The 14,454-nt window shown below is 45.1% G+C and overlaps 1 protein-coding gene across 1 annotated transcript in view; it reads right to left on the bottom strand.

The window, feature by feature from the left end:
• The window catches only part of LOC147615609 (S-adenosyl-L-methionine-dependent methyltransferases superfamily protein), a 35,273-nt gene extending 23,135 nt beyond the window's left edge, over window positions 1-12,138 (bottom strand). Inside the window, exon 1 of the mRNA XM_086778118.1 lies at window positions 11,710-12,138. Coding sequence (XP_086634244.1) covers window positions 11,710-12,065 — 356 coding nt within the window. The 5' untranslated portion in view covers window positions 12,066-12,138. The remainder of the gene's footprint in view (window positions 1-11,709) is intronic.
• Window positions 12,139-14,454: the final 2,316 nt, after the last annotated feature.

Here is a 14,454-nt window from a genome sequence, read left to right as displayed (position 1 = left end):
TGAAATGTTATGTGGCAGATCAAAAGACTGCATGGGAGAAGTATCTTCCACTTGTTAAGTTTGCCTACAACAATACGATCCATGCTTCCACAGGAAAGGCTCCGTTTGAGATTATTTATGGCAGTGGTATTGCCACCCATCCTTCGTACTAAGGATGAGATATTTGCAGCTGATGAATATGTTCGTGACTTGGATGTTGCCTTTGGTCAGGTGCGGACAGCCATTGCAAGATCTCAAGATAAGCATAAAATGGCTGCTGACAAGCACAGACGGGACATGGAAGTCAAAGAAGGTGATTGGATTTTGCTGAAATTTAAGAAGGCTCGGCTTCGGAAGAGTCCAGGATCAGAAGGATCATATCCTAAGCTTTCTCCTCGCTATTATGGACCCTTCAAGGTGATTCACAAGATCAATGAAGTGTCATACAGGCTTGCTTTACCTAGTCACTGGAAGATTCACAATGCTTTTCATGTGAGTCTATTTCGGAAATATGTGGGGCCAGATCCTGATGAGCCACAGAAGATCCGCCAGAAATTGAAGAGCTTGAGGAGATCCTCCAGCCAGAACAGATTGTTTTTCACAAGGAGAGAAAGCTACCTGCAGGAAAGCTTTCCAGGAGATACCTTGTGAAGTTTAAGAATTATTTGCCTATTGATGCCAAGTGGGTAAATGAGGATTATTTTGCAGATTATCCGCAATTGTTGCAGGCATATCTTGAGGCTTTTCAGTTGAGGACAACTCTTTAGAAGCCCGGGGGGATGTCACCAATTGGCCGACCATTTGGTCCATTTCCGGCCCGATGAGGAAGAATCAACAATGGTAGGGCTGATAAAAGTAAAAATTCAGCTATGGGGAAAGCTGAAAATCGGGAGAAAAAGTGGAGACTCAGGGCAGGCATCAGCCAATGCTATGAGAGGATGGGTAAACTCTCAACGATGCCATGATCAGTGGCATGTATGGCAAGTGTAAAGATGCATAATCCCACAATGAATAATATACATGTGACATGTCAGAACCATGAGGGCAAGCCAACACTGGCCAAGTGTGTAGAAGGCACTCCCAGTAAACATCACATGTGAGAAAGTGACAATGTCAACACTATAGAAACAATCCCGCTGCAAGGGAAAGCAGCATAAAAGGCATCTCCATTAGACATCACATAAGAGAAAGCATCTAGCATAGACATGCATAAGTGACCATGAGCCATCACCAACAGCATGTGGGCAAGTAAAATCCCCCCATGAAATGCATCTGCCAGACAATGCATACCAATAAGTATTGACTATAGAGCATAGTCATCAAAAGCAACGGCATCAGAAGACATCTCTGTAGGTGATGAAGATATAATGGTCAAGGCTGATACATGTGTAGCCAAATTGGCTTGATCTGCACCTGTGGAAGAAGATGCCAACTTCTTCTTTTTTTCACTCTCAATACGCTTCCTGCATTCCTCTATGGTGTGCCCTGTTTTCCCGCAATAATTACAATGCTTTTTCTTTTCAGGCTTGTCCTCTGATTTGGGAGGATCCGACGGGCTAGGTTTAGGCCCAGATCGATTCCCACGAAAGGGAGCAACCATTATTGACTCAGTAGACATCATGTTGTTCCTGTTGGAACAGGATTGCTCTTCATTGAGCAAGAGAGTCACAAGGTTGCCGAAAGTGACCGCATTAGGTGCATTGCCAACCAACAACCGCAAAGTGGTGCCAAATGTAAGATAAGAGTCGAGCAAACTACGCAAAACTATCTAACAAGATAGCCATCTGTCAAGACCTCATCAATGTTAATGAGCTTCTCTCAAAGGTCTTTGACATGCCCAAGGTACTGATCGATAGAGTCACCTTCAAGCATGCGGTCAGTCTCAAGCTTGCCTCGAAGGTAAGCTACACGAGCCTCATTGCAACCTCAATAGAACGCCACCAAGGTATCCCAAGCACCCTTTGCAGTGGTGCAAGAACGAATGTGCGGAATGATATGCCTGCGGCACGAGAGAGCAATCAACGCATGGACCTAAGCATCCCTAGCATCCCAAGTACGCTGCTGTTGGGTAGCAGGACGACGAGGAGGTGCACCTACAAGAGAGTGAGCGGCAATCACTTCACCTTCTGTTGAAGCAGGTGCGAGAGGACACTCCTCAATGCCATCCACATATAGCCATACATTCTTGGCAACCAATACACGACGCATCATGTAAGCCCACATAGGGTGGTTATTCCCATTGAGCTTGTCCTCTTGAGACAGCATGCCAAAGAGATCATCGTTACTGTTGGCCATGACAACATAGCAAATCTGTTCACAGGTCACCACAAGAGTGGGCAATGCCCAGCAAAACTGTAAGAATGCAAGAGATAAATAGGAGGATAATCAATGGACTGAAAGGTAACTCCTTCACCACAAGAAATACACATGCATGTCCCAAATCTGCAAGAGTGTGGGATGCACGTGACATTGACTTGCAGATGGAGAGGTAGAGAGAGATGCGCCAGGTGCCAAACGTGACATAGGATGAGAGAGAGAAATCGTGGGAGAGGTTGATGGGCAAAGATTGGAAGGGTTCCAATGTCTATAGGATATGTGGCATAGCCCCCCCTTTATTGAGGTGGACACCTCTATAAGGTGTCCCTCATTAGAGAGTCCCACAAATGGTTTCAACGGGTTAAGAGGGTGCCCAAGGCTTGGACAGGCCATACTTTGGCACTTGGGCCCCGGGCACTAGCCAATGGCTTGTGCCGAACTTATAAGAATGTGAACTGCTAAGGTTATAAAGTCTTAGAGAAATAAACAAAGGTTTAAATGAATACTTACCACCTGTTCACATGCCACAAACCATGTCAGAATACACAGCATTCGCACGGTTCATGGGTAGGCATCCCCTACCCGTGAACTGGACATGTCATTGCAAGCAGTCACATGAAAATGTCACATGCACTCTGCACTCAGTGCATGGTGACAAGATGGCTCATCATCAAAAGTGCAACAGTTGTACAGTTTTAGAACCCAATAGGATGATAATTGTCGTACGCCGTGACCCCATTGTACATCCTCAGTCCAGGATAAGTCAGGCACGAGCTACGTAGGTCATTCCTCAGCCTTAGCGGGTTAGTCAGTCAGTCAAGTCCCTTAACCCACTTGGAGAGAATCATTCATGCATGTAGAGTCAGTAGAAGCCTTAGGGTTTGCATCAGAAAGCACTCTGCATCCTGCATAATATGCATTCATATGCCTGTGCATCATTTAGAACATCCCCGAAGCCTTAGGGAATTTACTGGGATTTATCTGGTATTTTTCCCATATTTATTAGTATTTATTTAGCATTATTTGCATTATTAGGCATTTATAAATATAAACTTTATTAAATGACCAACCTCCAGTTAGTATAAATAGGCTTGCATAGAGCTTAGTTTCTCATTCAGTCTTCATTGTGCTAAGAGCTCTCCTCCTCAGCCCTAGGAGCATCATTGCCTTCAGCCCTAGACTAATCCAGCCCTTGGAGCTCATAAGCTTGCTTCTCCAGCCTTGAGAACCCTTGCTTCAGTCAGCCCTAGGCGCCTGCTATCAGCCTCCAATCAGCCTGTTTTCAGCATCAAAGCAGCCCTGATTCAGTCCTCTACAGTCTCTAATTCAGCATACTATCAAGCCTCAGTTCAACGCCAGCAATCAGCCTGCGTTTTCTGTCCAGCAGCAGTACATGCATGCGTTTCTGTCCAGCAGCCTCAGGACCTCTGCGTTTCTGTCCAGCAGCCTCAGAACACCTTCGTTTTTCAGTTCAGCAGCTTCCTACAGGTCTGCGTTTCTGTCCACAGCAGTTTCCAGCCCTGAATCAACAGTCTACAGCAGTTTCCAGCCCTGAATCTGCAGTTTGCATCAGTATCCAGCCTTCTGTGCATCATCCATACATGCAGCAGTCATCTGGTGAAGGTAACACAGCATTCATAAGTGTTTTCAGCATTCTAACATAGTGTAGAACAGTCCACCTTCTTCTTCTCTCAGCCTCAGGTGTGCAGCCCTTCCTCATGCCCTTGGGAAGAGTGCATAGGCTCGAGATCAGGTCATCGAGGTGTTTCTACAGCAGTGTACAGATCAGCCACTCTCCGATCCTCCGAGATCTTGCGTTTGGCTTATCTATAGTCCACAGTCATTCTCTCTAAAGAAATGAAGCAAATACTATCTCGTTATCGGGATAGGGGGCCCTTCAGTGGGTAATTCGGGACCCAATCTCGTGTACAGTTCTCATATCTCTCTCTCTCATCTCTTTAAAGTTTGAAGTATTGAAATGAATTGCTAAACTCACGAAACTTAGGATACAGAAGACGGTGTGAGCATTTGTGTGACAGGATCTTCCAATACAAAGACTTCCGCTGCATATCACATTGGTATCAGATTCAGATTGTCCACACACACCGTATCCTAGCGTGGGGGCATCCTTGGATGGTTAGATTGCGTTCCGGCACGACCACCGACTTCAGCATCATGTCTACAGGAGAGAGTACTCATCAGCCGGAAGACGTCTCCCCCGAAGGAGACCTCGTTCTTCCGCCTACAGCAGACACCATAGCTCTTCTTAGAGCTCAGAACCAGCTACTCATGGAGCGTCTCCAACTCTTGGAGGCAGCAGCAGCAGCACGTCCTTCTACACCTCCAGCAGCACCCGACTACATCTCCCTCTTCTGTCAGATGGAACAACAAAGGAGAGAGGACGAGGCCCGAAGGAGGAGAGAAAAAGAAGAAAGACGGGACTATGAGGAAGCCCAACGCAGGATCGACGAAGACCGGCGTCAGGCTGACCTCGCCGCTCGGGAACACCAACGTGAGCTTGATCGAGAACATATGTTACTCGAACACCAACGGGAAAAGGAGGCCATACACTTGAGGTATCAGCAGCTCTCCTCAGTCTCCCCAGTCATAGGTGTCACCAGCCAGCAGCCCGCAGCAGCATCAACCACCATCATTCGCAGTCAACCAAATTTCAGTAAGTATGATGGTAAGTGTGATCATTCATCAGTTAATCAATTTATTCATCAGTTTAATGCTCATTTTCCATTAGCTAGGATCATAGACCCTCAAGACAAAGTCCACTTAGCGGCTCCCCATCTCACTGGTGAGGCAGTCACTTGGTGGAAGCATTGGTCTAGTATTCATACTGACCAGGCCACAGGTGTCACAGCCTTTGACTGGGACATCTTTGTCCATGACCTGAAGACCAGATTTCTCCCGCCCCAGTACATGACCGGTCTGAAAGACGAGTTCTATGGACTCAGACAGAACGGATCCCCAGTGCTTCAGTTTTCCGGTAAGGTTATTACTTTAGCACAGCAGTTAGGGCTATCTGAGCAGGCCAAGATGGAGCATTTCATTCGTGGATTGGACTCCAACATTCGGTTCACAGTTCGTAACTTTGAACCAAGTACATATGACCGGGCTCTGACTCTCGCTCAGAATGAAGAAATGAAGCTCAACGGGAGCAAGCCCAAGGAGGCATCTCAGTCCAGTACCAAACCCCAGCAGCAGCAATCAGCTGCACAGACAGGAAAAGGTAACGCATCTTCTAAAGATGCTAAGAAGGACAGCAGTAATAGCTCCACTTCAGGGGGGTAAGAAGGAAAAAGAACCTAAGAAAACCCCTGATGAAAAGGCTAAAGCAGGCATTACTGGAGGTTATCTTCCTCTAGAGGAGCAAAGGAAGTACCAATCAGAAAATAGATGTTTTTTCTGTCATATTATAGGGCATGGTAAGAAGGATTGCCACAAATGGCAAGCGGCACAAGCTGCCAAAGCTCCTTCTGCCACAGTTGCCACAGCCTCCCCAGCTCCTCCAGCCCCGCCTACTACCTCAAATGCAGTTCAACTTTTACCTTCAATGCATCCTATGCCATCCGTGGTATTTGATGCTAAGCAGGAGGGTGAGAGCGATGCTGCTCAGAAGAGCCTTATCCGAGCTTATGGCTCTGCCCAGGGCCGACAGTTTGTAGTCCTTTTCGATATGGGTAGTTCTGAAGACGCCATCTCTCCCCAGTTGGCTAATAAATTGAACTGCACATGAGTCCCATATCATCTGGATGTGGACGGGTTTACACCTGGTCTTCGCACCCACATTTCCCAGAAGGCACAGCAATTTGCCTTTGAAGTTCAGAAGGCCTCATTTCAGCGAGATTTCATCGTCTCACCTTTGTTGGGGTGTGACATGATCTTAGGAATTCAGTGGTTCCGTCAGTATGAGCCTATTCCCAATTGGGGACAGGACACTTTTACTATTTGTAAAGGTTTGCCTGAGCCTGTCATGATTCGGGGGGATAGAAGCATTCTTGGCATCCCATTGATTTCACATCTCCAGGCCAGACGAGCTATCCGCAAGGGAGCAGAAGGAGCACTCCTTTATGTTCGTGCTCAAACAGCCCCTCCCTCATTAGTAGCATCCATTACATCTTCAGTCCCTCACTTAGCAGACCTCCTATCCAGACACCAAGACATTATGCTTAGGGACGATCTCCCGCCCAGTCTCCCACCCTCTCGCCTTGAGGACCATCACATTGATTTGGTCCCTGGATCAGATCCTCCTAGCAGGTTTCCCTATCGTCTTTCCAAGACTTTAGAGGGCGAGTTGGAAAAGCAGTTATCTGAGCTTCTCCGAGCCGGATTCATTCGGCCTTCTTCCTCCCCTTTTGTTGCACCTATCCTATTTGTCCAAAAGAACGACAAGTCTGCACGCCTTTGTGTAGACTACAGGGCATTAAACAAACTCACTATCAAGAATAAGTTTCCTATGCCCAGGATAGAGTACATTTTGGAGCGTTTAGACGGTGCTAAGTTTTTCACTAAGATCGACCTCAAGAGTGGTTACCATCAGGTCCGCATTTTTGAAGCTGACATTCCCAAAACAGCTTTCCGGACAGAGCGTGGTCACTACGAGTTCGTAGTCATGCCTTTTGGGCTTACAAATGCACCCGCAACGTTCAATAAGATGATGTCTAGGATTTTCGCAGTCCACATTGGGAAGTGTGTTTTCATATTCCTTGATGACATACTAGTCTTCTCAGCCACTGCGGAGCAGCGTGAGAAAGATGTGGAGAAAGTCTTGCAACTTTTGCGAGATAATCAGCTCTACATAAACGCCAAAAAGTCTATATTTGGTGTTAAGAAAGTTCAGTATTTGGGCTATATCATCGGTTCCGATGGGATTAGACTGGACCCATCAAAGGTTCAGGAGATCTTAGATTGGGACATTCCTATCATGAAGCAGAGATTGAAACAAGTGGGCAAACGTTATCCCAAGCTTTCATTCCGTAGTTTTGGCCCTTTTCCAATAGTTAAGAAGATAAGTGATGTCTCAATGAAGTTAAAGTTGCCTGCCAGTTGGACCATGCATGGTGTTTTCCATGTTTCTTGGCTAAAACCATATGTTGGTCCAGAAGTGTTTGATGTTTCAGATGAACAGCAGCCAGACATGGTAGACGAGGCAGAAGTTATTGAGCCTGAGCAGATCCTTCTTCATCGATGGAAGCATGGTTCCGGTCGACGGATTCGTCAGTTCTATACGAAATTCCGAGATCGAGGTACCCACGAAGCCGTATGGCTCGACGAGCAGTTCTTCAAGGAGTACCCCCAATTATTGGCGGACTACTTGGAAGCCATGAACCTGCCGCCAAGCTAATAAGGAGGGAATGTCACATGCACTCTGCACTCAGTGCATGGTGACAAGATGGCTCATCATCAGAAGTGCAACAGTTGTACAGTTTTAGAACCCAATAGGATGATAATTGTCGTACGCCGTGACCCCATTGTACATCCTCAGTCCAGGATAAGTCAGGCACGAGCTACGTAGGTCATTCCTCAGCCTTAGCGGGTCAGTCAGTCAGTCAAGTCCCTTAACCCACTTGGAGAGAATCATTCATGCATGTAGAGTCAGTAGAAGCCTTAGGGTTTGCATCAGAAAGCACTCTGCATCCTGCATAATATGCATTCATATGCCTGTGCATCATTTAGAACATCCCCGAAGCCTTAGGGAATTTACTGGGATTTATCTGGTATTTTTCCCATATTTATTAGTATTTATTTAGCATTATTTGCATTATTAGGCATTTATAAATATAAACTTTATTAAATGACCAACCTCCAGTTAGTATAAATAGGCTTGCATAGAGCTTAGTTTCTCATTCAGTCTTCATTGTGCTAAGAGCTCTCCTCCTCAGCCCTAGGAGCATCATTGCCTTCAGCCCTAGACTAATCCAGCCCTTGGAGCTCATAAGCTTGCTTCTCCAGCCTTGAGAACCCTTGCTTCAGTCAGCCCTAGGCGCCTGCTATCAGCCTCCAATCAGCCTGTTTTCAGCATCAAAGCAGCCCTGATTCAGTCCTCTACAGTCTCTAATTCAGCATACTATCAAGCCTCAGTTCAACGCCAGCAATCAGCCTGCGTTTTCTGTCCAGCAGCAGTACATGCATGCGTTTCTGTCCAGCAGCCTCAGGACCTCTGTGTTTCTGTCCAGCAGCCTCAGAACACCTGCGTTTTTCAGTTCAGCAGCTTCCTACAGGTCTGCGTTTCTGTCCACAGCAGTTTCCAGCCCTGAATCAACAGTCTACAGCAGTTTCCAGCCCTGAATCTGCAGTTTGCATCAGTATCCAGCCTTCTGTGCATCATCCATACATGCAACAGTCATCTGGTGAAGGTAACACAGCATTCATAAGTGTTTTCAGCATTCTAACATAGTGTAGAACAGTCCACCTTCTTCTTCTCTCAGCCTCAGGTGTGCAGCCCTTCCTCATGCCCTTGGGAAGAGTGCATAGGCTCGAGATCAGGTCATCGAGGTGTTTCTACAGCAGTGTACAGATCAGCCACTCTCCGATCCTCCGAGATCTTGCGTTTGGCTTATCTACAGTCCACAGTCATTCTCTCTAAAGAAATGAAGCAAATACTATCTCGTTATCGGGATAGGGGGCCCTTCAGTGGGTAATTCGGGACCCAATCTGGTGTACAGTTCTCATATCTCTCTCTCTCATCTCTTTAAAGTTTGAAGTATTGAAATGGATTGCTAAACTCACGAAACTCAGGATACAGAAGACGGTGTGAGCATTTGTGTGACAGGATCTTCCAATACAAAGACTTCCGCTGCATATCACTGAAAACAAGTCACGCAAAATCAGTTTCAAGCAAGTAGAGATGCATGATGCAATGGATATATCTCTCGTTCCCGTTCTTGTTCCTGGAACCTGTAAATCGCAAGTCCTCAAGAGCATAGGACTCGCTCAATGGGAAGCCTAAACTAGGATCCCTAACAGTGGGTTCCACGTCTTGGCCACACTACGAGCGACATGAGGCCTTGCTTCCCGTAGGTGACGCGAGTCCTGGCATAGTAAGGGCAACATGAAGCTCCTTGAACTCACGTACCTTGGCACAAAATAGGGGAAGACCACTTGGGCAGCCAAATGGTGGCAACAATCAACATTCCTCTCACTGAACTCATGTCTTTCCATTCTGGAGAACTTATTCATGATGGTCAGCTCCCAAAACTCTAATTCGGAGTAGGTCTTTAGCCAGAGAACAAGCTCCATGTCTGTCATAAAGAGTTGCTAGCTGTTTTTCTTAAGTAATCGACACACAAACCCTAACCCTAAACTTCTACATGCTTCCTAGACTCCCTAGGACCATGCTAGGATCAAATCTAGACTTTCTAGCATTGTCCTGTTTTGAAAATGAGCAAAAAGCTTATGCAAAAAATGTTGATTTAACATAAAAATGCAAACCCTAATTAGCTAATTTGTATGCAAAACCTAGGATTGATGCAAAGCTCTACCTAGGCCGAACGTAGAAACTCTGAACCAATGTAACATGCAATATAACATCAATGCTTAACTTAATGGAGACTAACGCCAAACACACATTACGTTGTAGATTAACGCAAATCTCCCTATGCGGAAGCATTTATGAAAGCATGAGATAGTCAAGATAGATATAGACCTAATTTGCTATCTATTACTAACATGAAGGAATATTTATACTGCTAGAGCAGATCATGGATCAACCCGGCTAGTGGGCGGCACTACTGCAACAAGCACCACCGCCGACCACCACCGCACGTGGTCAGTCCATTTCTGCCATTGTATAGCCCGATTTGGGCAATGGTGACAACCCCTAAGAGGCACACACACACACATATATATATATGAGTTTACTTATAGCAATGCTAAGCATTCAACTACAAGCTTCAATCCTTTTATGATGATGTACAGAATTCAACCTAGAGCTCCACTTAACATAGAGCTAGAGAAGGAAAAGGTTTAGGCAACTAGTCTTTTTTGAGAGTATAAATCAAATGCTTAAAGTGGCTTGGGAAAGTGTTAAAAGCGCTCAAGAGTCGAGATGGAACCAAAAGTTATGTAGACTCTCATCAAGAAGGATAAAGTTTATTAAAGGTCATTAAGTCTAGTTAAAAGTAACCAATTCTTTTGAAACCCTAAAGATAAGAAGACATATCCCACGTATTGTGGTCCATTCCCAATACTTAGAAGAATAGGTGAGGTAACGTATGAAGTGAAGCTATCTGAAGGATGGTAAAACTTGAAGGATGCACACTACATCCAATATGTCTTGTCGAAAAGGATAATATAGATGAAAATAACCTTGTTGAATTTATAGAACCACCTAGACTTCCACATGAACATGAAGCTATTCGACATACTCAGTACTTAAAGTATCTATTCCACTAAGTACTTAGATACGAGGAAGAGACATATTCCACATACCGAGTACATAAGAGTATCTAGTAAAGTGAAAGATAGGTCAAGAGAAAATTGAACTTGGAAGAAGGTAAGCAATATAGAGAAGAGTTTTTGAGATATAGTTTCCAAGGACGAGCTTTTTGTAAGGTATGGGAAGTTTTGCATGTCCTGTAATGATGAGGGATTCATATGGCCTAAAGTAGTTAGGTAATTAGGAGACCTACAGCCTCACCAATGTGTGCAAGTGGGCAATATTTGGGTATTAGGCCCAGTTAAATGAGAAAGTGCCTAGGGGATTAGGTCAAGGGAGTGATTGAGACATTAAATAAGAGGTACACCAAAGACTAAAGTTTTGAAGGGGCACTTGGCACACATTGACCTATTGGGAGAATAGTCAAAGCATGGGCAAGGTAATTTCTAGAAGAAAGCCCAAAATGGGGATATAAGAAAGAATCGTGTGCACCCACGAGGATTCATGAGGATATGGCTTGGTAGATGATTGAAGAAGCTCTCTCTACGTTGTCAATCTGCTTTTTGGTAAGGCTAAATTAATTGCAAAATTTGCATTAATTAAATAGCTAAGGACCTAAATGACCCTACAAGTAGACTGCCTCCTCCCCATATCATCATCGGGCATTCAGCCTTCCAGAGCAAACATGCAGCCAGAGAAAGGGCCAAGCGTGCATCTGAAGGTGGGAATCAGCATGCGGAGCAGAAACGTTCTCGGATCATCTTCCTATTAGTTGATCATTCGTGTATATCGGCTTGTAACCTGATGGGCCCTGATAAGGTGGTGACAAACAAGGATAGAATCTGCAGCCTCCGGTTGTACGGACCCCATCTACTTCCCGTCCCCCTCAAGCTACATTATTGATCCCGATAATAACCAGAAGTGCCTGCTTAACATGTTCAACTGGATGCCAAATCATGCTTCCATGAAAAAAGATTCGTTGGTTTTTCACCTTAAAGATATGCACGTTGGGGGCGGAGCTTACTAACCTGCGCAGGTCGGAGAGCTGCTGCTCCCGGGTCCGGGGATTGATGCCCTTGCGGAGTTGGTGCCACTCCTCGGAGGTTCGGGGCGCTTCTTGCAGCTGGTTGCGGTTCAGCTGAGACCTCAGCCATGCCAGATCCTCCTGCGAAGGCCCCACCGGATCCTCGTCATCGTCAGGATTAGGACTGGGAGAGGGGTCGCAAGACGAGGAGGGGTGGGCGGCGCTACTATCCCCCCGCCCTCCGAGCAAAGTGCAGAATGGGGAAGAGAGGTTGAGGAGAAAAGGGGTAGCGAGGAAGAGGAACAAGAGGGAAAAGGCCAGAAAAGGCAAGAGCGTTGCGCTCTTCGGGGAGGATGCCATGGCGAGTCGGCTACTCTTCTACTCGCTACTCACTAAGGAGGAAGGAGTGCCATATCATTTTACCCAACACACTCTTTATTCTACCCTATGAGTTTACCCTTAACACACTCTTTTATGGCTTGATTGGAGGGGTCACTCATTTTACTCAATACACTCTTTATTCTACCCTATGAGTTTCCCCAACACACTCTGTATGGCTTCAAGATTCTAAATCATATTCATCCCATGACTACAACTGGACTATTGTCCCCACCCCTAGGTAGCAGCTTTTAACTTAGTCAAAGCTCCTTGTTGCCAATAATTTTACAAAGTTTTGAATCAATTAAGATTATTTGTTGGTATTGTTTTTTTCATACAAAGGGCATTAGGTTTGGAGTTTATTTTGTATAAGTCTAGTAAAGTGGAATGCTCTAGGTGCTTCTTATTGAGTATGTGGTTGCATGCAGTGTAACCATTTTTTTGGAGTGGAGATCAAAGCACCAACACACACATAGATACAGCAAGCAAGAAGAGATAGATGAAAGCATAACACTCAAGGTAGATTGATGAGAATGAGTGAAGTACAAGTGAAGTGACAATGATAAGGTCAATTACACATACTCACAAGAGTGTGTACGCGCAATAGTGATGATATGAACATGTACATGGATTCTGTGGGCTAATCAATCGCCAAATGGCAATAAGTCCAAAGCTTTGTGAAAAGCTTCAAACTTCTCTCGTGAAAGAGTCTTCGTGAACATATCTGCCACATTATCGTGTGTAGAGAAATAAGCCAGGCTAATCTCTCTTGCAATGAGCCTCTCCCTGACATAATGATAATGCACCTTGCCAATGCTTTCTTCTGGGACTGTGCATGAACTTGCTCAATTGAGAGACCCCAAACTGAATGTTTAGTCTCGTATTACATAGATAGATGAGACATCCACCAACAGCTTGTTGATAAAGTGATGCATCAAATGGATCATCAGTATCTTGGAGACTTAACCTAGCACCTGTCTCTAACTAATCATCCTCTTTTTCCTTATCTTATTCTGGTAAACAAGATAGAGGGAGTATGTTTGTAGATGATTTCGCCGCAGTATTGGATCACTCACAACTACCAAGAGGAAGAAGAAGAGAGGAAGAGGAAGAGGGACTTGGGGTTCTCTTGGGGAAGTATACCTAGCACTAGTCTCACTTACCACCTAGATATGCAAGCCTTTTGCTTCACACCATCTATTGCGCTAGACTAGCTTACATTGAATAACCCTTTAAGTAAGCCATACACTCTCGCTCATACCACACTACTTTAACAACTCATAGTAAAATAGACAAGATAAGAGCCAACAACATATTAATTCTTCATAAACTTATTCAATACACAGACTATCTTCCTCTTAATTTACAGAGGAGATGTAAACTACACAATATGCTATAAGGGGTGGAGTCCCCCTTTACAATACACACAATGTGCACTATATAGGTTACAACCTCCCAACAACACCTCCCTATTAGAGGCTACCTCGATATCCACACACATGTCATGACAAGAAAGATCTTCTGATCTAGATTTCATCGAGGAAGAGAAAATTATGTTCAACAAACATCTCCCCTCACCTCAGAGGGGAAGATAATGCTCAAGAGAGATATCATCTCACCTTGGGAAAGGGAGGGAGATGTGCGAGCCATGAATAATCATGCATGCCATGAGTACACATAGCCTTTGATGGATTGGCAATCGGAGAGGTCTGAGGGTGAGGGATGGAGAGCTTAAGAGCACTGGCATTGGTGATTGGTAGTCGATGAGGTTGGGGATCTTATAGAGCCACCAGCAATGGCAGTAAGACTGGTGAGGCCAAAGAGCTCAAAGAGCATATGCATGGGGCTGGTGGGCTTAGTGAGCGCAAGAAATGATAGCACCCAATGAGGATGGCGGTGATGAGGATGAAACTTGATAAAGATGGCAAAGAAGAGGACGGAGTGTGGAGGACCTAGCTAGCCATCTGCAACACTCATGATTTGTATCTCTTCTTTGATATTATGTGTGTGTATGGGTGTACACGAGTGAGGGTATGTGCGTGTGAGTGTGTGTGCGTGCGTGCATGCACACATACACGTCTCTCTCTCTCTCTCTCTCTCTCTCTCTCTCTCTCTCTCTCTCTCTCTCTCTCTCTCTCTCTCTCTCTCTCTCTCTCTCTCTGTAGAAGTGAAAACCCCCACTATAGGCCACCTTAAGAATTTGAGAAAAAAGAAAAGAAAAGGCGAAAAGTATCAAATTTGAAGATACACAACTCATGAGAAAATAATATTTAGAAAAAGGTTTGAACAAGATACATGTGTAGAGTCTCTATGCTTGCCACCACCATCCAATACCAAACAAAAAAATTGAATGAGTAGTGGGTAGGCATGT

The sequence above is a fragment of the Cibotium barometz genome, chromosome 39 (genome assembly GCF_041138505.1).
Source record: "Cibotium barometz isolate CiBa-2024 chromosome 39, ASM4113850v1, whole genome shotgun sequence".
NCBI classification, from domain to species: Eukaryota; Viridiplantae; Streptophyta; class Polypodiopsida; order Cyatheales; family Cibotiaceae; genus Cibotium; species Cibotium barometz.
This window is presented reverse-complemented; position numbering and strand designations above follow the sequence as displayed.